General features: G+C 48.8%; 1 protein-coding gene across 1 annotated transcript in view; it reads right to left on the reverse strand.

The window, feature by feature from the left end:
- Positions 1-668: 668 nt before the first annotated feature.
- Positions 669-25,022, reverse strand: part of LOC147730550 (gamma-crystallin-3-like) — a 44,992-nt gene continuing 20,638 nt past the window's right edge. The window contains exon 3 of the mRNA XM_086958589.1: positions 669-1,002. Within this exon, the coding sequence (XP_086814715.1) occupies positions 727-1,002 (276 nt within the window). The 3' untranslated portion in view covers positions 669-726. The remainder of the gene's footprint in view (positions 1,003-25,022) is intronic.

Raw genomic sequence — 25,022 nt, forward strand, 5'->3', positions numbered from 1 at the left:
TACTTGAAGTGCTTCAAAAGTGGGTAAAGACACCCCTTGGAACTTTAATCCCATTGGTTAGGGGTTGGTCAGAAGTCTCTCCCATCCACGGGATGGCACTGGCCATAAACGTGGTACACTCTTCAGAACACCTCTGGACATGTGGAAGGCCGAGCACTGCATCTGCTATTTAACCTGTGGAGAGGAACCCCAAGGGATGATCTACTCCCCACTTTGGTTCAGGACAGAAAAGTGGACTCCAACGGCTAACTACCCAGCCTACTCCTCATTTGCACAAACATAATAGCTGCAAGAAGACCACATCTGTGCTGATCCCAACTGTCTAGTTCCAGCTGGATTAGCCTTGGACCCTACTAGTGGCTTCTGGGAGACTGTGTACCATCCCCCAAGTGATTTCTAAACAGTCCTGGGCCTTTGTATGGTGTTAAAGAGCACTCATTCTCACTCTAAAAAATAATGCAAAAGTGGAAAAAATTCTTCCCAGGAATATTGCAAAACATAGTTTTACTGCTGCTCTGTAGTAAACTGAGTAAAAGAGAAGCATAATACCAAGCCTTGTGTCATCAATAAAATAAGTACTTCCCTGAGACTACCAAATAGGAAAATCAATATACCCTTTATATTTGATAAAATACAATTTGCTCCAGCACAAAGTAGAAACATGCACATAAGGACCACAATTTATTTATTATTCAGTTCAGCTTTCTGTAACAGCATTGACAATATTTACAAATTATCTCTCACTCGTTTGAAAGACCCAACCCGTGGACTTGATGACCCCCATTCACTGTATCTCCTGTACTCTGCTGGTCTAAGGTAGTACTGGTGTCCTCTGTAGTTCGGCTCATCATAGAAGACCCAATGACCATCCTGCACATGACAGGAGTAGATGTCATGGAAATGGAAGTGCTGATGAACATGTGGGCAATCTTCTTTAAACTCCATCTTCTGGCCCCCAAAGTTCTCTTTTTCATAAACCTTCATTCTGTATGGGCCGTGGTACTGTGAGGAGATACAAAGAAGGAAAAGAAGAACACTGACATTAAGTTTCTAAATTAAATATCTGATCTGCATTTTATTTAATTGACATTATTTCTGCAGTGTATGGCTCTCGTCAATCACCTAAAAGGGGAACAGCCTTTACAACACGGGTATTACCACGCGCTACCATTACAACGCTGCTATTACAACGCAAGTCGTTACAACGACTTGCTCTGGAGGGCGCTGTTGGATAGGGAATAGTTTAATTTTCTATTCCAACACCTTCCCTACTGTAACGTGGGCTGGAGTTGGAATAGAAAATTAAACTATTCCACTATACAGCGCTTACAGCGCAAGTCGTTGTAACGACTTGCGTTATAAAAACAGCGTTGTAATGGCACACGTGGTAAAAGCCCGTGTTGTAATACCATACAACCACCTAAAATGACCATACGTGCTGTTCATGTCGTATACAAGAGATATGCATACATTAAAAATCAGATTTCCTGACAAGATGTTAATTGCGCAAATGAAGAAAAGGACCGGTTCTGCGAAGGAGGCACTACAGGTCCTAAGGCAGGCTCTGCCCAGTAATTCTGGCCAACCCTTGCCACTTCACAACCTTGAAGCAGACTTTTGCTTAAACTAGTGTGTTTTTGAGAAGGGAATCCCCCTCTCACACATAGAAAAACACTTTAGGGCGTGTAAACACATAGTCTGGATTACACACCCACTAGTTTTAATTACACTCACATAATTTTTAACCCGTCCTGAAGAAAGCCAGATTATTCATAAGGCACTGGCTGAAACATGTTGACCCACCAAGGATGTAGGAGGTCGTAACTCGCCTCTAACATCCCACAGCCTTATTTTTAACCGCTGACGGTGGCCCAGGTATTAAAGTTTAATTCACCTTCGGGTACTGGGACCACCGCCAAGCCGTTTTATTCTCATTTTCATAACACTCTTCACCGCACACTCAGCGACATACCTGCTCCGCTGTAATCAGGCGTCGAAGCACACCCGGGACACGCTAGGTGTCACTGGGTGGGCCCGATGATGAAGCATGCCACCAACTAGGTTGGTGGGTGAGGGCTTCATGAGCACACCTACAAGGTGCCACTACCCCCTGACGAAACATACTTGAGTCCTTTGAACTTAAATTAATTATTTTTGTTTAGAACCCCCTCCTCTTTTCAAGCTAGTCTTCTTTTGATTTACTTCAATTGTGCAAATGACACACAAAACAGACATCCAGAACCTGTCAGTTATGGATATGCATAGAATTTCTAAAAGAATAAATGCAATTATGCAAGAAATGCAAGAACCATTATTTCGTGAGGTTCAGATGATGGAATACATAGAAATGTGCTAAGTTGGTACATTTTTATTTTTTAAACAAATTTTATTGGCTTTGTCCTATGAGAAGTTCATGACATTTGCAATAATTTGTCACACACATTTTTGTGTAACAAAAACAACATGATTTAACAATATGATTCTGGAGTTAGCCCCAGTGCACATGGCGAGTCTACCCTCCTCAATGCAAGAAGCGGAAATAGTTGTTATCCCCAAACCGGGGAAAGACAGAAGTCACTGCGCTAATTACCGCCCTATTGCGCTCTTGAATACGGATGCTAAGCTCTTTACAAGCATAATGGCAGCCCGTTTGAATCCCTTTATGCAGGGACTGATCGGCCTGATCAAGCTAGGTTTATACCACAAAGACCTAAGTGGCTGCTCCACATCATTGATAATGTGCGCCGTAAGGAGGGGGCCAGTATGTTACTATCGGTTGATGCCGAGAAAGCGTTCAATTGGGTCCATTGGCCATTTCTGGATGTGACACTGGAGCACTTTGGGATGGGAGAACAATTCCGAACTTGGGTTCTCAGTGGCTACCGATCCCCAACAGCAAGGGTGAGGGTGAACAGGCATGGTTCAAACAAATTTCTCTGGAGTTTAGCTATGCTCAACACTGGAGCACACAAATGCTCTCAACTACCGAGAACTGGCAAAGAGGGTGTGCACAGCATTGGAGCAATGGAAGCACTATCCACCTTCATTGATGGGCCGCATTTACCTAGAATAGTTTTATTTTTCCAGACTCTGCCATTAACCCCCCATTTGGGGACAAAACCGACTCTGCAGCTGCTTTCCACCATTTCATGTGGGTGGGTAAGAGACCGAGGATGATCAAGGGGCGCAGTTGTCTACCAGTGGCGGAAGGGGGACTTGGGATACCTTGCCTTCTTAGATATTTTCAGGCAGCTGATTCAGACCAGAGTTAGAGAAACACTGGCTATTTATGGATCGGGCAATAGCTGGGACTTCATTGGAGAAGGTCCCATTTTTACAGCGCCGCCATTGCGCATCTAGCTTATTTATTTCTCCAGTCACACACTATTATTAAGGTGTGGGATGGCTGTGTGCACAGAGGGCAATTAACCACCTTCCCATCTCTCCTGACATCGGTCGTTGACAATCTAGCCTTTGCTCCAGGGACTGGACTTGCCTTTCGGGTTTGGAGGGAGGTTGCATGCAGGGTAGCCGGTCACTTTTTTGACACAAACAGCCTAATACCCTTCTTTAGATATCTCCAGAAAAGACACTGGCTGTTACACCCAACCATGAGAGATGGAGTTGAGCGTTTAATGACCCCCTTTGAGAGCTGGCTGGTGAGCAAATGCTCTGACAAACGCCACCTATCGGAACGGTCTGTTCTTCTGTAACCCACGCAGAAGCCAAACAAAAGACCAGCCCAACGCTGACGAGAAGCAAAACTAGGGTGTCAGCTTTCTCGGAAAGACTGGGGAGCCATATACTACAGAGCGTGATAGACAACTTAGAACACAGCTGGAATAAAGATGGCTCTGAAAATCTGTTCATATTGGTACCTCACACCAGTACGGTTGCATAGGGGCAACCCAGCTGGTAGTGATGAATGCAGGCAGAAATGTGGCGAGAAAGGTATGCTTACACATATCCTTTGGGAGTGCCCAAAAATAACATTGTTTTGGAGCCGGTCCTAAACGACATATATTCACACTTCTCAACACAACTCCCAAGAATCCTGTGATACATACTGCTGGGCCTCCCTAACCCCCTTACTTACTCCCTAGCATCCCGCAAAGGACGCCAAATAGGAATAGCGCTGGGGGCCGCACACCAGACTATTCTCTCACTTTGGGGATCCACCACTATGCCGATACATCTGGGCTGACTGCACTGCTTGTGGGGGGTCCTTGGGATGGAGAGACACCCATACACTCACTGTTGGAGGAGATGCTTTTAGCGCCACCTGGCGCCCGTTTATATCACTACTCTCTCGAGAATTGACTTATCACCATTACTTACAAATACTGAGACTCACAGGCTCATCCCACACTGGAAACGACAATGCCACACAATGAAGGGCCCTCACATAAACATAGACACAGAGTCATTGCTAGATGCATGGCAATTGGTACTGGGGCTGGGTGGGAGTTTAGTTTGTGGGGTTGTTTGGGGGGAGTTATTTGTTTTCTTTTATGTCATTAGAAAATGTCATGTCTCAGATGATGCCCTTATACCATTTTCAAACTTAGATATGTAACTTGGTATGTTGTTAAATGAGATAATGACAACAGTTAAACAAATTTACACTATAACAATATAATTCTCCCTAGCATATTCTTTGCAGAAAATAGTTAGCAGTTAATTTCAAGTTCAGTGGGCCTATACCGGGGCATCAGAGTCATGGAGGCAGTCCCTCAACTGACTGTGCAGCCTGTGTCAGCCGGATTTTTTTACAAACATGCTGCTGACACAACTCCAGAACACTTTCACTTTAAATGCAATGGGAGTGCCATAATGTCATTCCAACAAAGTCAGCATGCTATTTGTCTTTCAGAAACAAACCCAACGCATTTTGTTTTTTTAAATACATATCTCTGATATGGTTGAGTTTTCTCCCAGCATATGGAGGACTTTTTGATTTTTTCATCTTTGCATTCACCATGCCATGCATGGCTGGCATGAACCATAGAACACTGCATTGGAAGGGCTGTTCCAATAAGGATGAGCCTTCAGATGCTATCGAGTTGAGGATCAACAGTGGCTGCCATACTGGATGTTTTCAAAACTCGAGGCAGCTGAGGCTCTGCTAGTAGAAAATCAGCAACTGTCCTGATAGCAGAGGGACAAAGAGGTTGGCAGACTAGTATCTGCTGGCTTTTGGTCTATATTCCGTAAACACCAACCCCTAAATGAGGCCAATGGGTCGGCCTTACAAATGGCTATTTATAATTATCAGAATTTCCTCCTTCAGAATTTTCATTACTGAAGAGGTTCTGGCAATTTCTGGAGTGGCATAATGGGAATATAAATTTTGGACAACAACATGTGTGTTAGACCAGTCAACCTTAGGGTGGTCTTCCCCCAAACTGTTTGCCTTCCTCCTTCATTTTTGCTGATTTTGTTTTTGCTGGCCTTAGGACTCTGCAGACTTTACCACTGCTGACCAGTGCTAAAATGCAAGTGCTTCCTCCTTAAAACATGGTAACATTGGCTTATCCCTAATTGGCATATTTAATGTACTCATAAGTCCATAGTAAACTGGTACTGTATATTCCTAGGGCCTGTAAAGTAAATGCTACTAGTGGGTCTTCAGCACTGATTGTACCACTCCCTTACGCAGCCCCTTTAAACATGGCTCAGGCCTGCCGTAGTATCCTGATTGTGCAGTTTTTAAACTGCCAGTTTGACCTGGCAAAATAAACCTTTTGCAAGTCCAAACCTTCCTTTTTAATACATATAATCACCTCTAGAATAGGCCCGGGATAGCTCAGGGGGCAGGGGGCAGTCTTTATTTAAAAAGTAGGACATGTACGTTTAAGCTTCACATGTCCTGGTGGTGGAAATCGCTTAAAATCATTTTTTATTTTTTCAAGGCCTACTTCTTCCATAGGATAACATTGGAGTTACCTTATTACATTTATTTAGCTGTCATTTTGAAATGGAAAAAGGTAACAAGCTCTTGTTTTGTCTTTTGAACTGTAATGAAAATTCCTCTCCTGAGGCAGAGAGGCATTTAAAATGACCATTTTCAAAATGCCACCAGCAGAAAGTTGGCATTTTCCTGCATTAGCCATTTGTTTGCCTGTTGCCTGTCTTTGTTTCACATTGCTGGGTGTAGCTGACATTTGGGCTTTCTCTATTCCTCCTAGACAGCCATACACAATAGAAATCTTAGGTGTGCCTGGCTAGGATATCACTGGTAGAAAGGGAGGGCGGAGCTGGGCCCATCTCTAGTTACACTTGAATAGGCTGCGTCTTGCCTCCACACAAAGGACTTCATTCCCCTATAAATAGTCTGGAAGCAGGACAGGGAAGATAGTATGTCTGGGTACTTGAAAGGGAATTTCTAGAAGCTTCTCCCATCTTCCAGAGGAAGGGCACCAAGTATAAATATTGGACCGCAGGCACAAACTCTTCAGTACACTCCCCGACCTGTGGATACTCTGCCAGGAAGAAGGACTGTTGTGCTTCTGAAAGGACTGTAACTCTGCTGGACTGCTGCCCTGAAAAACTGCTGTCCTGCTGTACTGACCTGCTGCCCTCTTGCCTGGGTGAGAAGGTCTCAACCTGCATTTGTTGAACCCAGTACCCCAAAGTTACTCCAAGAGCTAGTTGCTTGACTTCCTGCCTTGAGCCTCAGGGATAGAACGCTCCAGCAACCTTGAACCCAGCACCCAGACTCTGGCATCTACCAAGGGGTGCCACCCTAGTCTGGGACCCTTGGAAGTAGGCCTAAAGTGCTCTGCCAGCCTCTGGGGATCCAGTGGAACCAACGCATCTCCTCTGCTACGTAGTGCTAACCCTAAGCAGAACCGATGCATTGCAGCTACTGCATGGATCAGCACTGTAAACTCCAGGGTGTCATTTTTGTTGTCCCACATTTGATGAATCAACATTGTAAATTTTTAGACATATATTCAAAATGCTTTAAGAAATTGTAGCGCATTACATTTATCTAATTACTATGATATATTTAATATACTTTATTTGTTGAAGTACAGAAATTCTATCCTGACTATGAACATGTTCACACATTTGCACTCACTAACCCAAATAGAAAATGTTACTGTTCAAGTGTTACATTGATTGCGGAGCTAGCAGAAGCGACCTTTTTATAATAAAAAGCCTGGCATCCATGTACAATAACATTGTGAAACATTTGACACAACATCTATAAGTGAATGCCTCTTGATAACACAGTACGTCGATATCAAGAGGCACATCACCTGCATTGAAAATTCTGCACAGATAAGGACAGTGTTCTCTTGACCACATTAAGTTATCATTGATACAGAGAATATATACAGAATTCCTGAGGAAGGCTATGCCGAAACGCGTTGAAGGAAATTTTTCTGTATATAATTGTGAACAAAAATATTGTATCTAATGAATTGTGGATTTTGATATATATTTAAGATTTGATAATTTGCACAGATAAAACAACAATATATAAGATATAAGAAAAAATAAAAAAAGAAAAAATATTTTTCATAAAATAAAATTTAATCAGAAAGAATTAGTGTCAGTTGAATTACATTGTATACACAAAGGATGTGCTAAAATATGCACAAAACCCGGTGCTAATTTTCCTGTTTTTCAAAAAAACTGTTCAAGTGTTGTTCATGATGGTATAAATATACCACAGCAAGGAAACGGGTAGTGACCATCCTTCTAGCTCTTTTGTCCTCACTCCTCTTCCCCATCGTGGGTATCCTCGAGACCCCTCTCATGACCCATCCGCAATGCTCTCTATTCAGTACTATTTCCATTCAATTGGTTCTAATTGCAAATTTGACTAACCCACCCAAGTTTAGTCCTCACCAACATATGCTTCACCCAGGCCTGCACTTGCTCCCAATCTCAACATTCTCCACCCTGTTTTCCCCTCCTTGCTAAGACCCCTCACCCAACTCTATGACCACCCTACCGCTATCTTTCCTCCATCTGCATTTTCATGTCTTCATTTCCAACTTCACCACCTCCTTGATTTATTTCATCGGCCTCACACACTCTCCCCATCTGCTCTAAAAACATTGTCTCATACTCACACTCAGAAGACAAACTTTTAATGAATATTTTGTAAGCCTTGGTAATGGGCGAACAAGTCTGGTAATGAGTTTCAGTGAGCTAATAATGGTGCATGCAAAGAAAAACAACGTTATGAGCTTACCCATCTAGCCTGCTTCAACCTACACCACTGCACCCACTTCCAGAAGGCTGTTTTTATTCACTGTCTCTGCAACAAGCTCCACTCTGAAATCTGTGCAGCCAACTCTATCCCTCTACTATACCCTACAGTTGGTGCAGTCCTTTCCGCCTTATGTTTTTTTTTCCTAAATAAGACAGTATCTTTTCTCTGTGCATGAAAGTCAGATTATGTGAATGAAAAGGAGCAATGAAAGAGAAGGAATGTGGAAAGAGGAGAGATAAAAACCGTATTGGTGAATAATATAAGCACTGAACATGGAGTAGCTGACTACTTAACTAGGGATCACTGGAGATCTGTTACTCCAGTTCTCCTCTGAGTAAACCAGGCGCGCCGATAAGAGATTTTTCTCTTTTGGACTTTACCAGGTGGCAGATCAATCTCACCCTTATGGACAACGTTGTAATGCCTGCTCTTTTGTCTGACTCCAGTATCAACATGAATAGTGTACTCGGAGAGTGTCTTTGTTCCATGGTGTGACTTATTTGAAAAGTTTTTTTTTCTTTTTTTCTCAACACAATTTGTATTTCTTTCGGCATAAGCATATGGTTCAATACAAGGATGATAGATGAATTCCAAAAACCCCTCCCCACTGCCCTGGTCTGACCATTTTCTCATCCCATTCACCTGGACCCTCCCCCATCTCCCTCATTCAAAACCCCGACGACTCTGCTATCAAGGAACTGGCAAAAAATCCCCCTACCCAAATGGCAAACTTCCTTACAATGCACAAAACCCCCTAACTCATCGAACCCTATCCAGGGGAACGACAACTACAATAGGTGGATCACCAACTCTTTAAATCTGGTACTCCCTATGAAAAGTCTTCGTCCCAAGCGGCGCAATCCAACAGCCCCATGGTACACAGACGATCTACGGAAGGCCAAATGCGCCTGTAAGCAGATGGAAAGAAAATGGTGCCTTGTCTACTGCCCAGCGGATAAAGTCAGTTACAGAGCAGCTATTCAAAATTATAAAGCAGACATCCAACAAGCTCAGGCCACATTCTACGAACAAAAAATAGACAATGCGGCGAATAAACCCAAGGAGATCTACCGTACAGCCAAAACCCTCCTGCGATTCCCTGAGACTCCTAAAGTCCACAATAACACCCAGAACCATTGCGAGGAAATAGCGGAATTCTTCCATCAAAAAATAGAATTGATCAACTCCTCCTTCCCCCCATCCCACCCCCCCCGCCCAGAGACCCTGCCAAAACTGACCCCATGGTAGCCCCACCCAGTGTTCTCAACAACTTCCCAGCTCTTGACAAAATCAATCTGGAAAAGTACATGAGAATGGTCAAATCTGGATCCCCAACTGACCCAGCTCCCCCTAGGGTTCTCACCCAAATAACCAGCCAGATTTCATCTACCATCCAAGACCTGCTCAATTCCTCCCTCGATACTAGCATTGTCTCCCCCTATGGAAGAGAGCCATGGTCAAAGCGCTATTAAAGAAACCTACCCTCGACCAATCCAACCCTTCCAACTACTGACCCATATCCCTCCTACCCTGGCTCAGTAAAATTCTGGAAAAACATGTCAACTCTATTCTGACAGACTTTCTAGAATCCAACAACATACTGGACTCCACCCAGACCAGTTTTAGGCCCCGCCACGGAACTGAGACTGCCCTGATTGCAGTGACGGAGGAGGCAAGAAGGATCCTGGACGGTGGCGGCTCTACGGCCATCGTCCTACTTGACCTGAATGCTGCCTTCGACACTGTAAATCACAGCATCCTGCTCCATCGCCTCAGTAGGATTGGAGTGTCAGGCATAGCGCTCACCTGGCTGGAATCATTCCTTACAGACAGATCCTTCCAGGTATTCGAAAAGGAGTTTACCTCCTCTAGGAAACCTCTTAACTGTGGAGTGCCTCAGGGCTCCTCCCTGAGTCCTACCCTTTTTAATGTTTACCTTAGCCCCCTAGCTGATGTCATCCGCCCTTTTGGGGTGAAAATTGTCACCTACGCGGACAACACTCAGCTGGTGGTAGCACTGGACCTCCCTCTCAACTCCAACCACAGCCTACACAATTGCCTGAAAGCTTTTGCTTCCTGGATGTCGGTCTCCTATCTAAAACTTAACGGGGACAAAACAGAGGTAAAGCTCCTTGGAAATAACATCTCTAAATCCATCAATACCATCTAGCCCCTCTGTTTAGGTAGCCCCCCCCAACCTAAGGATCAAATTAAGAGCCTTGGGATCTGGCTCGACCACAATCTCACCTTCAACTACCAAGCCACCAAACTAGCCGCTATCTGCTTTGGGCTGATGAGATTGCTCCGCAAGATTCTCCCCCTTCTCCCGTTTCACTCTAGACAAATCATGGTCCAAGAACTAATACTGTCACGCCTCGACTGCGGTAACGCCCTATACCTAGGCGCCCCACAGTCCACACTGTCCAAACTGCAAGTTATCCAAAACTGTGCAGCAAGAATCCTCTTGAACCTCCCTCACCGATCCTCAGTCAAAGCCAGATTGAAGGACCTCCACTGGCTCCCTATGAAAGCCAGACTAGAATTCAAGAGCATGTGTGTCGCGCACCGCTCCTACTGGGGAACAGGCCCCGCCATAAATCAACATTTGGTGGAAGCCTACCATCCTTCTCGAGCCCTCAGATCCGCGACCTCCTACCTAACCTCCATACCACGTATAAGAAGAGCCAGATGCGGAGGCCGCTCGCTTTCCTACAACCTGGCCAGGATCCGGAACACTCTTCCCCTCCCAATCAGGTCAGAGCCCAACCTGCTCACATTTCGAAAACTCTTAAAAACTTGGCTTTTTAATAAATCCCGCACTTAACCTTTCCCTCTGCTCCCCTCACACCCGCCCCTACAGCTCAACCCTCCAGTTTGTCCACAGCGCTGGGATGCCTTTGGGTAGCCATTGCACTTTACAAATCTTCATTCCATTCCATTCCATTCGCACATGCTTACATCAAAAAAAGGTGCTGATATATTATACCATCACCACAAAGTGGACCAGACAATGTTCAAACCATAATGATGCGGTCTAAACATTAACTTTAGAACATAACTAAATCATAAGGGTAGGAATATTATGTGAGAAAATCGAAGCATGATTATAAATCGTTCTAGTACAGATGACAAATCCAAGTAAAGCAAAGCCTAGCATCACAGTGTTACATGTCTCTCCCTTTGAGGGGACATCACAAGGAGGCTGGGGATAAATGTTCCCATGAATGAAGAAGAGGGGGTGGCAGTCACAATAAACTACATCAGGCTATCCAAGAGCAAGTATTCAAGGTGGGAGGTCGTCATTAGACAGCTGTTTTTTATGGGCAAGTACAAGAGCGAAACAAAAGGGGATGATGGACGGAGCGTTTGAGCAAATCAAACACTTACCCCCAGTCAACTGATCTGGGTTTAATCCATCACCATTCTTTAGCTCACTCAGCCACCCCAGTTCAGACATGGCCATATGCAAATCAGTCTGACCCTGTGCCTCATGGGAACAGTCCAGCCCGAACTGCCAAGCCATGTCTTCCCTGGACCGGAAACAAGTACAAGAGCATCCCAGAGGTCACTCATTGGACTGCGACGGAGATACATTACTCCTCCCTATGCAAGCAGATGACTGCAGCCTGCTCCCAGTGTAGAAGGTCCTCATGCCAGGACAGCAAAGTTGGGGGTGCCAAAGACATCTAGCACCTGGTGATAGCTCAAGATGCAAGCAATAGAGCAAGATCTACAAACCTGCAACCATATTACAGAAAGTGCCGCGTGGGGAGTGGGGGGTCAACAGCAGGTGCACCTGCTTACAGCGCCCATGGGTCACATTGTGTAGCACATTTTGTGATACCAATACCTATGGTGCATATATAGCTCCAGCACTAACTCAAGAGGACTTTCCCTCATGTGCAAGGAGGAGTGCAGAAAAGGCTAACTGATGGGAAAAAGGCTGTAATAAGGAAGGAGGGGGAACCAGCAAAAGGCAAACCTGCTCCATTCAGACATAAAATCAAGCGAGGTAAAAAGGCAGGGCAGGTAAGTGCACAGTAGACATCTGGCAACTGGTGAGATCTGTCAGTCAAGGCCATTAAGTAAATTGATGCAAGAACATATATAATACAAAATATTACAGGGTCAAGAGCTGCCAGTCTAGACTAGGCTGTCCACCATCTGCAGGGTGACTCAAGTCTGCAGTAGAAGTCTGACCTTCACAGGCCTCCTCAGAAGAGGTATCAAGTCATTGTGTGGTGCATAGTGCAACATCAGTCTATATGGTGGGTGGCCCGACAGCCCGCCCTCTCCAGGCCTGCGAGGGTTGGCTCGCCATGTGGCGGCGGCATCAGGATCTAGACCACCCGCAGCGCCAACATTACCGTCAGTCAATGTCCACACTTTCCTGGCTAGAAAAGAGGCAAGAGTTGCCATATTACATGCTGCCTCCAAACAACCCAGAGAATCCCTGTACATGACATGCTATTTTTAGAGAGGTGTTACGCCGCAGGATTGGCAAGCCTGTTTTTGTGTCGTAATTAATTTTTTTATTGAAATAGAATTGTACAGCAATTGCACAGTGTGGTACAGAGGCATTAAAGCCCCAAACAATGCAATGCAATTCAACAAGGTAATGATGGAGGGGGTGTGGAGTGGAGGCGTGATACACATGGAACTAGGAAGGCCTACTGCAATGACACTAGGCATCCCCCTAGGTGCCAAGGGTCGGGGATTCACTGGACTGGGGCCTACATGGTGGGGGGGCAGTGGAGATCGGGGCAACCAGTCTGTGTGGAGGATAGAAGAAGAGGGGTTTGCTCTATGTGGCTGGATAGTATAGGTGGGGGGAGTCGGGGAAGACTGGTTGTATGCACTAGCTGGGGGAGGTGCCCGCTGTATTGGGTCAGAAAGTTCCCCAGCATACCGACAAGAGAGATATGAGGAGTACTCCATATGTCGACTAGAGGGTGACGAGGGATACAGTGGCAGTCTCGCCCGAGAGGGGTTCTGCATGCATTCGTGTACATGGGTAGAGGGAGGGATGAATGTGTGGGGGAAGCGTGAGTGGTGGAGAAAGAGGGGTAGGGGCAGGGCTGTAAGGAGGTGGAGGCAGGGTATCAAGAAGTAGGGGGGAGGTGGGGAGGACAGAGAAGGGGTACATAGTTTGTAAGGGGGAAGGAAAGGAAAAAGAGGTGGCAGGGCTGGGAAGATTAGGGTGGGTGGGGAGCAAAGGTGGGAGTGGTGGGCCTCCCTTGAGTATGGCAAGAGTCAGCTACATGGAATGCGGGGACAGTGATCTCAGAACACTAGGGATACAAAGGGGAGAGGTGGAGGGCAGGGATGGGAATAATGTCCTCCACTTCAGAGGTTCTTTCTCAGGAAAGGGAGGCAATGTCTCCATCGACACCTCATCCTGGTCCTATAAGTTGTAGATAACACTCTATTGTGATGCTTTCTGTATCATCGCCACTTTCCAGTCCTCCAGTGATGGGGGCATGGATGACCTCCTTTGGTGAAGAATAGATATCTTTGCCGTGGCCCGGGGCCATATAGAGGGGGTGACACTTTGGACGGGCTATGTCCAGGGAATCCCCAGTGTCATAGAGAAGAATGATGGTAGGGGAAGGGGCAGTGGCATGGACGCTCCTCAGGTGTTCCCAACAAGAGACAAGAAAGATTGGATCAAGGGACTCTCGCTAAGGATATGAGTGAGATCGCAGCGTGTAGCTGCACATCTCCAGTAGTTCACGTATGAAATGTGTGCTGCCCTGTTCAATTTAGTCGGTGTCCAGTACCAGTAATGGAGCAGAATTTTAAGCGTGCTTGCCGGGTGCCCTTATCCAGGGCATTCAGAATATCAGTCCAGTTCCCATTCTTAGAAGGTGATCTATAGGCGAGTTTGCCTTTTGGTAAGGAGGCAGCATAGGAGAGGTTGGAAAAAGAGATGGACGGCAAGTATGCCGTACAGCCCAATATCACTCTCTTGTGTCAGCCCCACGTAGTCAGGTAATCTACTACTACTGATTATTGTAAGGACCAGCGGTGTGGGCCCAAGCAACACTGCACACAATCCTGCAGTTGCAGGTAGTGCCAGGCTTGTTGCAGGTGCAGACCAAATTCCTCCCTGAAACGCCCAAAGGATTTCAGGTCTCTGTCCTGTAGGATTTGGTCCAGGGTGAGTATGCCCGCCTCCATCCAAGCGATCCAGCGTAGGGCCCGTTCATCAAAATGTAGACCATCATTGCCCCACAGCGGTGCCCCAGCATGCAAATGTGGGTCCACCACAAAGAGGCGATGGGAGAATAGTCAAACCTTTTGCGTGGGTGCAGCAAAGGGAGTGAGTTGCATGACTGGGTGGGGGATCCCCATAGAGAAGGCGGAGTCCCTAGCTGCCAGAAAGGAGAGTTTGTTCTCTGAGGTTCTACAGTGGTAGATCTAGAGTACCAGGGAGCATGTATGACATTAATGAGAGGTGAAGAGTCAGTGCATAGTACTCTACTGATGGCAGGCTCAACCCGCCACATGAACGGATGCCGTAAGCTTGGACGCAGCTAACTTGGGCCGCAAGGAGCCCCATGCAAAGGACGAATCTGTGCATGAATGAGGAAGAGGGTGGTTAAAAGCTCTAACACTGAGAGCATGCCCAGTGTAGCGTTGAAGTATGGGAGAGTGACCATTCTCACTGCTTGCACCCTGCCCCTCATCGAGAACTCCAAGAGGGACCACTTCTCAAAGTCCATTTAAATCTGGGCTATCAGTGGATCCATGTTGTCCGATACCATCCTGTCCAGTCCTCTAATAATCTAGATCCCTAGGTATTTGAGATTTGAGGAGTTCCAATGGAAAGGGTAACCATGTATTGGCACTTTCGTGGTGCCGGATGAGAGTGGTGGGACTTTGTAACCGGATAGGGCAGCAAAGTCATAGATAACTTCCAACAGAGCTGGGAGCTAGTGGTGGAGGTCTGTGAGGGTGAGCTGGACATTGTCGGCATAGAGAAAGACCTTGGACAGTCTGCCCATGAGAGGAACACCCGCTATGTGAGGTGAGTGACAGATAGCGGGCGAGAGGGGTTCCATGGACCGGAGAAATTGGAAGGGAGAAAGTGGGCAGCCCTGGCGGGTGCCCCTCCGGATTGAGAAGGGGTCTTAGAGATACCCCCTGCAATTGACCTGGGCTGTTGGGCAATCATACAGCAGTCGTACTTTGGCAATGAATTCGTCCCCCAGTCGAAATGTTTTCATGGTGGCAAAAAAGTAGAAAGTAGCCCACTTGATGCAGTCAAAAACCTTCTCAGAGTCCAGGGAGAGGGCCACCACATCGGCCAGGAGATCCTTGGCTGCCCAGAGGGTGTGGGCCAGGGTGTGAAGATTGTTCCTGGAAGAGCATCCCGGTACAAAGCCACTCAGCACTTGGTGGATCAGGGAGGGAATGACCTTGTCATGGCGTGACGCCAGTATGCTGGCATGGATTTTGATTTAGCCGTTCAGCAGAGGGATGGGTTTGTACCTGGAACATAATAATGGGCCTCTCCCAGGTTTGGTCAGAACTGCGATCACCGCCCTGTTGGAGAGGGGTCCCAGGAATGCAGCCCGCTCCGCTTTCTGTAAGGAGGCATGCAAGGAGTCGACTTCCTCCTCACCACCCTACCTATAGAACTCCACATGGAAGTAGCCCTCGCAAGTGCCTTTGTGATAGGGCGATTTGGAAATGGCGTGCATAATCTCTTCTTTACTGATCTCCTCCACCAGTAGTTCTCTACCCTTGTCCGACAGGCAGGGGAGGTCCATACCCTCCAAGAAGGTAGCCAAGCATTCTGCGGTTGCTGGCATCTCTGGGGTGTTCAGTGTCTTGTACAATAAAGCAAATTTGTTAACAATGTCCTATGTTAGGGTGAAAATCTTCCCACTCATTGAGTGAATGGCAGGGACGGCCATGGCAGCTTCCCATTGTCTCAGTTGGGCCACCTTTTCCCCCTGTTCATAGTGATACCCTTTCAGGCGCTATAGTGTGTATTCAGCTTTAGAGGTGAAGAGACTATTTATGGCCATGCGGGCCTGTTCTAGGTGTCAGCTGTTGGGCAGGGTAGGGTAGGGTAGGATAGGATAGGATAGGATAGGACGTGGATTTGTAAAGCGCGAATTGCTGCCTGGAGGCGTCCAAGCGCTAGGAATACCGTGAACCCGACCCTGGGGACCCAGAGCGGAGAGAATTGGAGTTAGTTAGACTGGGTGAAATAGGAAGGTTTTCAGCTGTTTACGGAAAACCGTAAGGTTGGAGTTAGCTCTTAGATGCAGTGGAAGGGCGTTCCAGGCCCTGGCCACGTTGTAGGAGAGCGTCCTACCTCCAGATCTAGATCTTTTAATTCTGGGGGTCACTGCGAGAAAGGTCTGATTAGATCGTAGGTTTCTGTTGGGCATGTAGTGGGTGATTAGATCCCGCGTAATCCTGGGACCAGTGTCCCAGAATGACTGGTGAGCTATGCACATGGCTTTGAACATAACTCTCTGGCGCACCGGTAGCCAGTGGAGGGTTACTAGTCCGGACCTTACTGACTGTCTGCGGGGAAGGTCGAGTAGCATGCGTGCTGCGCAGTTCTGAACTATTTGGAGCCTTCTCAGAGTAGATTCCGGGACACCGGGGTAAAGTACGTTATTAAAATCAAGGCGGGATTGAATCAAACCTTGTACAGCTGCTTGTTTGGCTTCCATGGGGAGGAGAGAGAAAATTTTCTTGAGCATCCTCATGATGCCAAAGCAAGTAGCTGAAAGTTTCATGGCTTGTACATTGAAGGACAGGGATCTGTCCATCCAAATTCCAAGGCTTTTAATGCTGTTTTTGGGGGTTGGTGGAGGGCCCAGACTGGGTGGCCACAGGGAGACGGGGAAGCTGAGATCCGGCTGGCCTAGGACCATGAGCTCGGTTTTGTCCCCATTTAGTTTTAAGGACGATAGGGACATCCAGGTCTTCACTTCCTCCAGACATTCTCTAAGCCCGCCCCGCACAGGTAGATTGGCTTCCTGCGTCAGGGAGACCACCAGCTGCGTGTCGTCCGCATAGGAGATGATCTTAATCCCGAATGGGCGGACGACATCAGCCAGTGGCCTCATGTACAGGTTAAAAAGTGCAGGGCTTAGAGAGGAGCCTTGAGGGACACCGCATTTCAGAGGTCTGCTGGTGGACACAGACTCGCCTTCGAACACACGGAAGGATATGTCCTCTAAAAAGGACTGAAACCAGGACCACGCTTTGCCCTTGATCCCGACCTGGGACATACGGTACAGCAGGGTGTCATGGCTGACCGTATCAAAGGCCGCGCTAAGATCAAGGAGGATCACTGCCACTGATCCTCCTTGATCTAGGATTTTTCTAGCCTCCTCGGTGACCATGAGGAGGGCGGTCTCGGTCCCGTGTTTAGGTCTAAAGCCAGTCTGAGTGGGGTCCAGTAGATGGTAATCTTCAAGGAAGTTTATTAACTGAAGGTTTATATATTTCTCCAGGATCTTGCTTGCCCAGGGTAGCAGGGATATGGGATGGTAGTTACTTAGATCCGTGGAGTCCAGGTTTTTTCAGTAGGGCTCTAACCATAGCCTGCTTCCATAGGGTGGGAACCGTGCCTGAAGAGATGGAGGTATTTAAAACCTCCCTTAAGATAGGCAAGGTGGTCTGCGAGGCTGCCATTATTATATCTGGTGGGCCTGGATCATTGGGGGAACCGGATTTGACTTTCCGTGCTAAAGGTTCAAGCGTGGCAAGATCCAAAGGAGGAAAGTGAGACAGCGTTGGTAGCTGTTGACTGGAGGGGGGTCTGTGGGATAGAGGGGAGGGGTTAGGGGGGTGAGGTTATTCGGGGGAAAGGCCGAGTAGATCGAGCTTATTTTCTGATGAAAAAATTCGGCGACATTGTTACAGTGAGTAGTGGACTTGTCCGCTAGTATGCTGGGGGGTTGTTTTGTTAATTTTTTTTTTTTTAAACTTTATTGATAGGAAGGAATAGTGGTTAATCAGTTGCATACATCCATTCGGTAATCGTTACATTTCGTATAAATTGTCATTACAGTAATTGATGAGCGACATTTTCGTAACAAGGACTGAGTCGTCTGCTGCTTCACGGGTCTTGTATACACATCAATTGTAAGTTACATTGCGTAAATTGCAGTCCCCTGTTAACCCCTCCCTCAAATATCAGTGATAGCTACATCTCTTTTCATTTAGAACATTATTAACAAACTTCCCAACTTACCCCCCCAACCATGTGTCATCGTACCCCTTCTGTGTCACCCACAGCTCGTAGTAGCCTTTGTCTCCACTAGCACTGCAGTGTATGGCCAGGTTAGTGCCGCCAATGTAACATTGTCATGTTCCCTGGGCCATTGCCCCGCAACCGTTCAGTTACTCCTCCTCCCCCTCCGAGTCTGATTCCTCTCCCTCTGGTAAGGGCTCACAGATTTCCCCTCTGTACTTGTTCCACGCCGCCCAAACTTTGTTCCATTTCCGGGGCGCTGCCCGAAGCACGTAGACCGCTCTCTCTGTCACCATTAGGATGTCCATGTTCTTAGCCCACCTACTGGCGGTGGGTACTTCTGGCGCCCCCCATTTCTGCGCTATATCCCGCTTAGCCACTGTCATTGCCAGTGACGCCCAAATCAGTTCATACCTACCCAGATCATTGGGGTCCCAGATGTTTAAAAGGCATTTACGTGGTTCAGGTAAAATGGAAAGTTTAAGGGCCTGGGAGATGGATCGGAGCACATGTCTCCAGAATTCGCGTATTTGTGGGCATTCCCATAGTGTGTGGATCAGTGTCCCTTCCTCCCCGCAGCCTCTCAAACAGAAGGGGTGTGTCACTCTCTGTATTCTATGTAGCAGTGTCCTGGTGTAATAGATGCGGTGTAGGATTTTAAGTTGTACCAGTCTGAGCTTACTAGAGATTCCCACCTCCTTCGGGGAGGCCAGGGCCTCATTCCATTCAAATTCGTCTGTCTCACCTAGTTCCCCTTCCCATTTTCCTTTAAGCTTTAGCGTTGGGTCTTTGAGATTGTTGATCAGCTTTTTGTATGTAAGGGAGGTGGCGCTTTGGAGCATGAATTCTGTTAGCAGTCTATCTTCCAAGGGAGAGGAGTCCGGTAGTGTGGTGCCAGTAGGGATTGCCTGTAGTAGTGCATGCCTAATTTGGACATACCGAAACGTTTCTGTGGGTCCGAGGTTGTATTGCTGTTGCAGTTGTGGAAACGGTAGTACTGAGTCATTGTCCCAGAGGTCTCCTACCGTAGAGATGCCTATGGAATCCCACCGTTCAAACCCCTTACAGCCTCTCAGGTTCCCCAATGCCTTCGTGTCCCACAAGGGCGTCATTTTAGTAAGTCGGCCTGCCCACCCCAGACGGGCCTGTGCCACGTGCCATAGCGCCGCCTTGTGTTTGGTCGGACCAATTAGGGCCTTCAGTTGTGATTTGTTGTAGAGCACGGACAGCATACAGTCTGTCCCAAGTTGTGACCAGTCCGCCCGATAGGCCGGGTCGTCCTTTGGGGCGTGGATCCAGTAGTTTATAATCTTGAGTTGGGCCGCCCAGTAATATAGCTGAATGTTGGGGAGTGCTATGCCCCCCTCGTACCAGCTCTTTACCAGCTTGTCATACGCTATGCGCGCCGGGCCTGTATTCCAGAGCAGGACAGTGACCAGCGCAACAATCTGTTGGAAGTAACGCTGTGGTACTAGGTGTGGAGTATTTTCCAGGACGTAGAGGAGTCTTGGGAGGGCCATCATCTTGTACAATGCCGCCCTGCCCAGCAGGGTCAGGGGGAGGGCCGCCCAGTGTTTAACATCTGCTCGCAGGCGATCTATGGGTGGTTTTAGGTTATTAACAAAAAATTCTGCTTCCCCGCTCGAGATGATAATACCCAAGTATTTGAAAGAGGCCGACGTCGTAAGCATTGGACAGTTCCCCTGCAGTCTCGGCGCCGGGCCTTTTAACGTGTATATGGTGGATTTCGACCAGTTGAGAGTGTAGCCCGATGTGCGCCCATGCGTGTCACACAGGTCTAGTAGGGCTGGGATGCCGGTCTCGGGTGCGGTCATGTAGATGAGCATATCGTCTGCGTATAGCGAGACTTTGTCCTCCCACCCCTCCTCCCATTTGATGCCTGTGAACCGGGGTGTTGACCTGATCTGGATAGCCAAGGGTTCAAGCACCAGTGCGAAGAGCAGGGGGGACAGGGGGCAGCCCTGTCTAGTTCCCCTGCCCAGAGGGAATCTCGGTGACGTGTGGCCATTGGCCACCACTTGTGCAACGGGTTTCGCATAAAGCAACCGTATCCACGTTATGTATTTCGGCCCAAATCCCATGCGTTCCAGTACCACGAAGAGGTATTCCCACTCTACTAGGTCGAACGCCATTTTGGCGTCGAGAGAGAGGATCACCGCCTGCTCCGTGAAAAGGTGTGTTCGGGCTAACACTCCGTGGACTCTTCTGAGATTCATCGCAGTGCTCCGGTGGGGCATAAAGCCCGACTGATCAGGGTGGATTAGGGTACTGAGATGGGGCAGCAAGCGGGTAGCTAGAAGTTTAGCTAGTATCTTGGCCTCGATGTTCAATAACGATATCGGGCGGTACGAGGTGCACTCCGTCGGGGGTTTCCCCGGCTTGGGTATTGCAACAATCGTGGCCGTGCGTTGATCCAGCGGCAGCTCCAGTCTGTCCCTACTCTCTAAATACATGGCCAGTAATGGGGCACTGAGGTCTGGAGCCATGGACTTGTACCACTCTACCGGTATCCCATTAGGGCCTAGTGCTTTACCTGACTGTAACGCCTGGATCGCCAGCTGGATTTCTTCCCCCGTCGGGTCTAGTTCTAGGGTGTCTCTATCTTCTTGTGCAATGCTGGGGATGGTAATGTCCGCGAGCGTTACCGTCGCCATTTGTCGTGTGACCCTCCGTTCTGGTGTGTAGATTGCCTGATAGTGTCGCGCTAATTCGCAAACTATTTCTTCTGGGTGTACCAGTGTCCGCCCATCTTCTGTGTTGAGCCTATGAATACCTCTCGCTCCATTCCCTCTCTTATCTAGCCATGCTAGCATACGACCCGCTTTGTCGCCCACATCGTAAATTCTATGTCTAGTGTTTGCGATGTACCCTTTCTCTGTCGTCTTGAGGTGAGCTAGGTATTGGTGCTGCCGGATCATGAGGGTGTGTGTCGTGGACGGGGAGGGGTCTGTCATGTGAGCGTTGTTGGCCGTGTCGAGTGCAAGTTCCAGGTCTGTGAGTTCCTTTCGTGAGTCCTGTTTGTGTCCCGTAATCGCAGCAATGGCCGCCCCCCTGAGACAGTTTTGTACGCCTCCCATAGGGTGGAAGGTGACTCCACTGTGCCTGTGTTTTCAGCAAAATACAGCGACGTCACCAGTTTGAGTTTCTTCCGAATCTTGGGGAGTTTAAAAAAATTTGGGTAGATTGGGTAGAGTCGTGCATTCCGTTTCCCTCCGGTGGTTAGCGATAGGACAATTGGAGAGTGATCTGAGACCCCCCTGGGTAGTGTGTCCACCTTTTCTACCATATCTAGTCCCAAACCCAGTGTCATGAAGTAATCTATGCGAGATAGGCTATTATGTACCGCCGAGTAGTAAGTGTATTGGGTGGCCTCGGCGTGCAATTGTCGCCAGAGGTCTACAAGGCCTAGGGCTTCCGCAAAGTCCGACAGTGGTGCAGTACCCCGTGGTCGGGTCCTGGAGGGAAAGGTGTCCTTAAGTGGATCCATGACTGCGTTAAAATCCCCCCCAACAATCGTGTCGCCATCGGGGAGATCAAGAAGGAATTTGCCCAGTGCTGGTAGGGCCACAGAGTGTAGGGCTGGGGGAATATATACTGATATCACATTTAGAGCCCTGCCCTCCCACTGCCCATGGACCGCGGCAAAGCGACCCTGGTCATCCGCCACACGGCGGGTTACCATAAAGGGGGAAGATCTTCTCACTAGTATGCCTGTACCCCTGGAGCCAGTAGTGAAGTCAGCGTGTACCGCCATTGTGTAGTCACGTCTGTCTAGGGCTTTGCAGGTGGACCCCGTGAGGTGGGTTTCCTGTAGGAGGACCACATCTGGGTTTTGACGTTTTATGGCCTGGAGGACCAAGCCTCTCTTGATTTTGTCACCCAGGCCCCGGACATTCCATGTCAGTATGCGTAGTGGGGGAACCCTCCCGGCTGCGGAGAAGCCCTCGGCGGGCGTGTGATTAAGTGGCCTGGCCATTAGGCTGATGAGTCTTGCACACAACGTGTGCTGTGGCGTAACTCCTGCGTCGACTTGTGTCGTGCTGTGTAGGAGATATACAGATGTCAGGGTGATAGTACAATGTAGGTGGTGAACGATGACTACAAACAAAATTAAGCATTCCAACATATAAACTTCAGTCCCATCCCCCCTCCCTGCTACCCTGCTCCACGGACAAACTCCCGCCCGCAACCCCAACTGTGCAGAGTGCTTTAGCCCTCCCCTAATTATCTTACTTGCTTGTGGGGTTGGTGAGTCCCCTCTGGGCACTGCCTGTGCCCACCCTACTCAGCCGCGTCCGAGCCATGGCCCCGCGGCCCACACAATCTCGAAAACAGTGCAGTTCAATGTCACACCGGAGCCACTTGTCCAGAGTCTAGCGGATCTCTCTCAAGGTCTGATTCTATGTCTTCCTCGCCTCCCTGTTGCGGTAGTTGGGAGGACTGACTGGGTGGTGTCTTTTCGGTACGGTGTCGCGGTCGGTCTCGCTGTGAGCGGTGCCGCTGTCCTGCTGGTCTCCAGCCCTCCAGCCATTCTTGAGCCACCTCTGGTGTGTCGAAAAACCAGGTCTTCCCCTCGGCCACTATCCGTAGTTTAGCAGGGAACATCATGGAGTACGGCAGATCCCTGTCGCGAAGTGCTTTTTTAACCTCCGTGAAGGACTTGCGTCGCCTGGCCACTTCTGCCGTGTAGTCTGGGAAGAATGCTAAGGTTGCATTTTGAATCCGCACTGGTGGTGAATTCCTGGCCGCCTGCAAAATTGCATCCCTGTCTCTGAAATTAAAGAGCCGGGCTAGCACCGGTCTTGGAGTTGCCCCCGTCTTGGGCGGGCCCCCCGGGACTCTGTGCGCTCTCTCCACCGAGAAGAAGTGAGACAGGCCTTTGGGCTGGAGTTTGTTCTTGATGAGGTCTTCTATATAGAGGTCCATGGCCCCTTTCCCCTCCGTCTCTGGAAGCCCAAGGATACGTACGTTGTTGCGTCGCGAACGCCCTTCCGGGTCGTCCAGCTTGTCGTGCAGGAGCTTGGTAACTTTTTGCATCTTTTCCATGGCCAACTGGAGCTCTGAGGTGTCTTCCACGAGTGATTTTGTGACCACTTCCACCTGCGACACCCTCTCCGCCATTTTGTGAAAGTCCGCTCGCAGCAGGGATACTTTTGAGGAGATGGCGCCCACTGTAGTTTTGACTTCTGAGAGTGTTCTCATGATGTCTTCCAGCGTTATTTTCGTCGTTTTTTCTGCTTCCTGGGCATGTCCTGTGGAGGGTCGCCCTGTAGTTTGCTGTTGTCCCTGGTGTCCATAGGCAAATTTATCCAGTTTGGCTTGCGTGGATCCGCTCCTGAGGCCTTTACCCGCCATGGTGTTGGGGTCTGTGAGGGCCAGAGATCTGTCCCACTCGATCGTGACCTGCGAGTCGACTGTGGTCTCTGTTAGTTGGTATCAGCCAGAGAACAGTAGGTCGGGGGGAGGTGGACAGAGTGTCTCCCCTGTCGTCCGTGTAGGTCTCACTGGTCGTTAGCGTGGGATTCGGTGAGCTGCTGGTGTGTTCCGTGTCGTTGCCCCCGGTATTCTCCCACAGGGATGGAGCGGTCACTGTGACCCCCCCTCGTTCTTCCGTACTGTTCCGTCTCTCTCTATCACAGCGGCTAGTATAGGTGTCGGGCCCGGGCAGCAGCCCCCTCTCGCACACTGGACAGGCCGCCGCGTGTTGGTACACTGCCTCTGTGTCGATGTTGCTGGTTGCGTACAGTAGGGTGCGGGCCTTGGGGGTTCCCCCTGAGCTCCCGCGTGTATGTCCGGTAGGGCGTCGTCCCCCTGGGGCATCGACTTTTCTGGCCTCAGGTCTGGTGTGGAATTTGCTTCCGCTGCTCCCCCGCTATTACGCGGAGTCCGATGTTGCCCCCCGCAGTGTTGTGCCGCCAGTTAAGCTCTCATGGGGGGGGGGGTGCAAGACGTTGTCCCCGCTCCACGCGGCCCCGGCTGGGTTTGCACTGACCTCTGCTCTGCTCAGGTCCCGCTTGGTGGTCGTGGCAGTCTGTGTGCCACCGGAGGATGCCGCCAGGAGTTTCAGGCTTGTTCGGAATTTTCCGGCAGGTACCGGGGCGCGTTTACTTCACTTGGCCGGCTCCGCTGCACTTCCGCTGGGGCCCGGATGGCACGCAAGGCCGGTGCCGCTCCACCGGCTGTAGGCCCCAACTCGCCACACGATGTAACTCAGGCTCCGGTGCACCGATTTCTTTGAAAATTGGACCGGTGACACCGCTTTGGTCCCGGACTCGAACGCCGCCGCTTCAGGCGTGCTTGGTAGCGGATAAATGTGACGGATATGATGGAAGGCTGCAGTGCCCTCGGGAGCTCTCACTCTATGCGGCCGCCATGCTTGGCTGCTAGCCACGCCCCCCGTTTTGTTAATTTTTTAATGATTTTGAAAATTTCCTTGGGTTTGGATTTTGCAAGCACAATTTTCTCAGAGAAGTATGAGGCCTGGGCGTCTTTTATCAGAGTTTTGTATTCGCTGATAGCTTCTCGATAGAGTGTTTTATTTTC

Source organism: Lissotriton vulgaris, chromosome 2_1, assembly GCF_964263255.1.
Source record: "Lissotriton vulgaris chromosome 2_1, aLisVul1.2, whole genome shotgun sequence".
NCBI classification, from domain to species: domain Eukaryota; kingdom Metazoa; phylum Chordata; class Amphibia; order Caudata; family Salamandridae; genus Lissotriton; species Lissotriton vulgaris.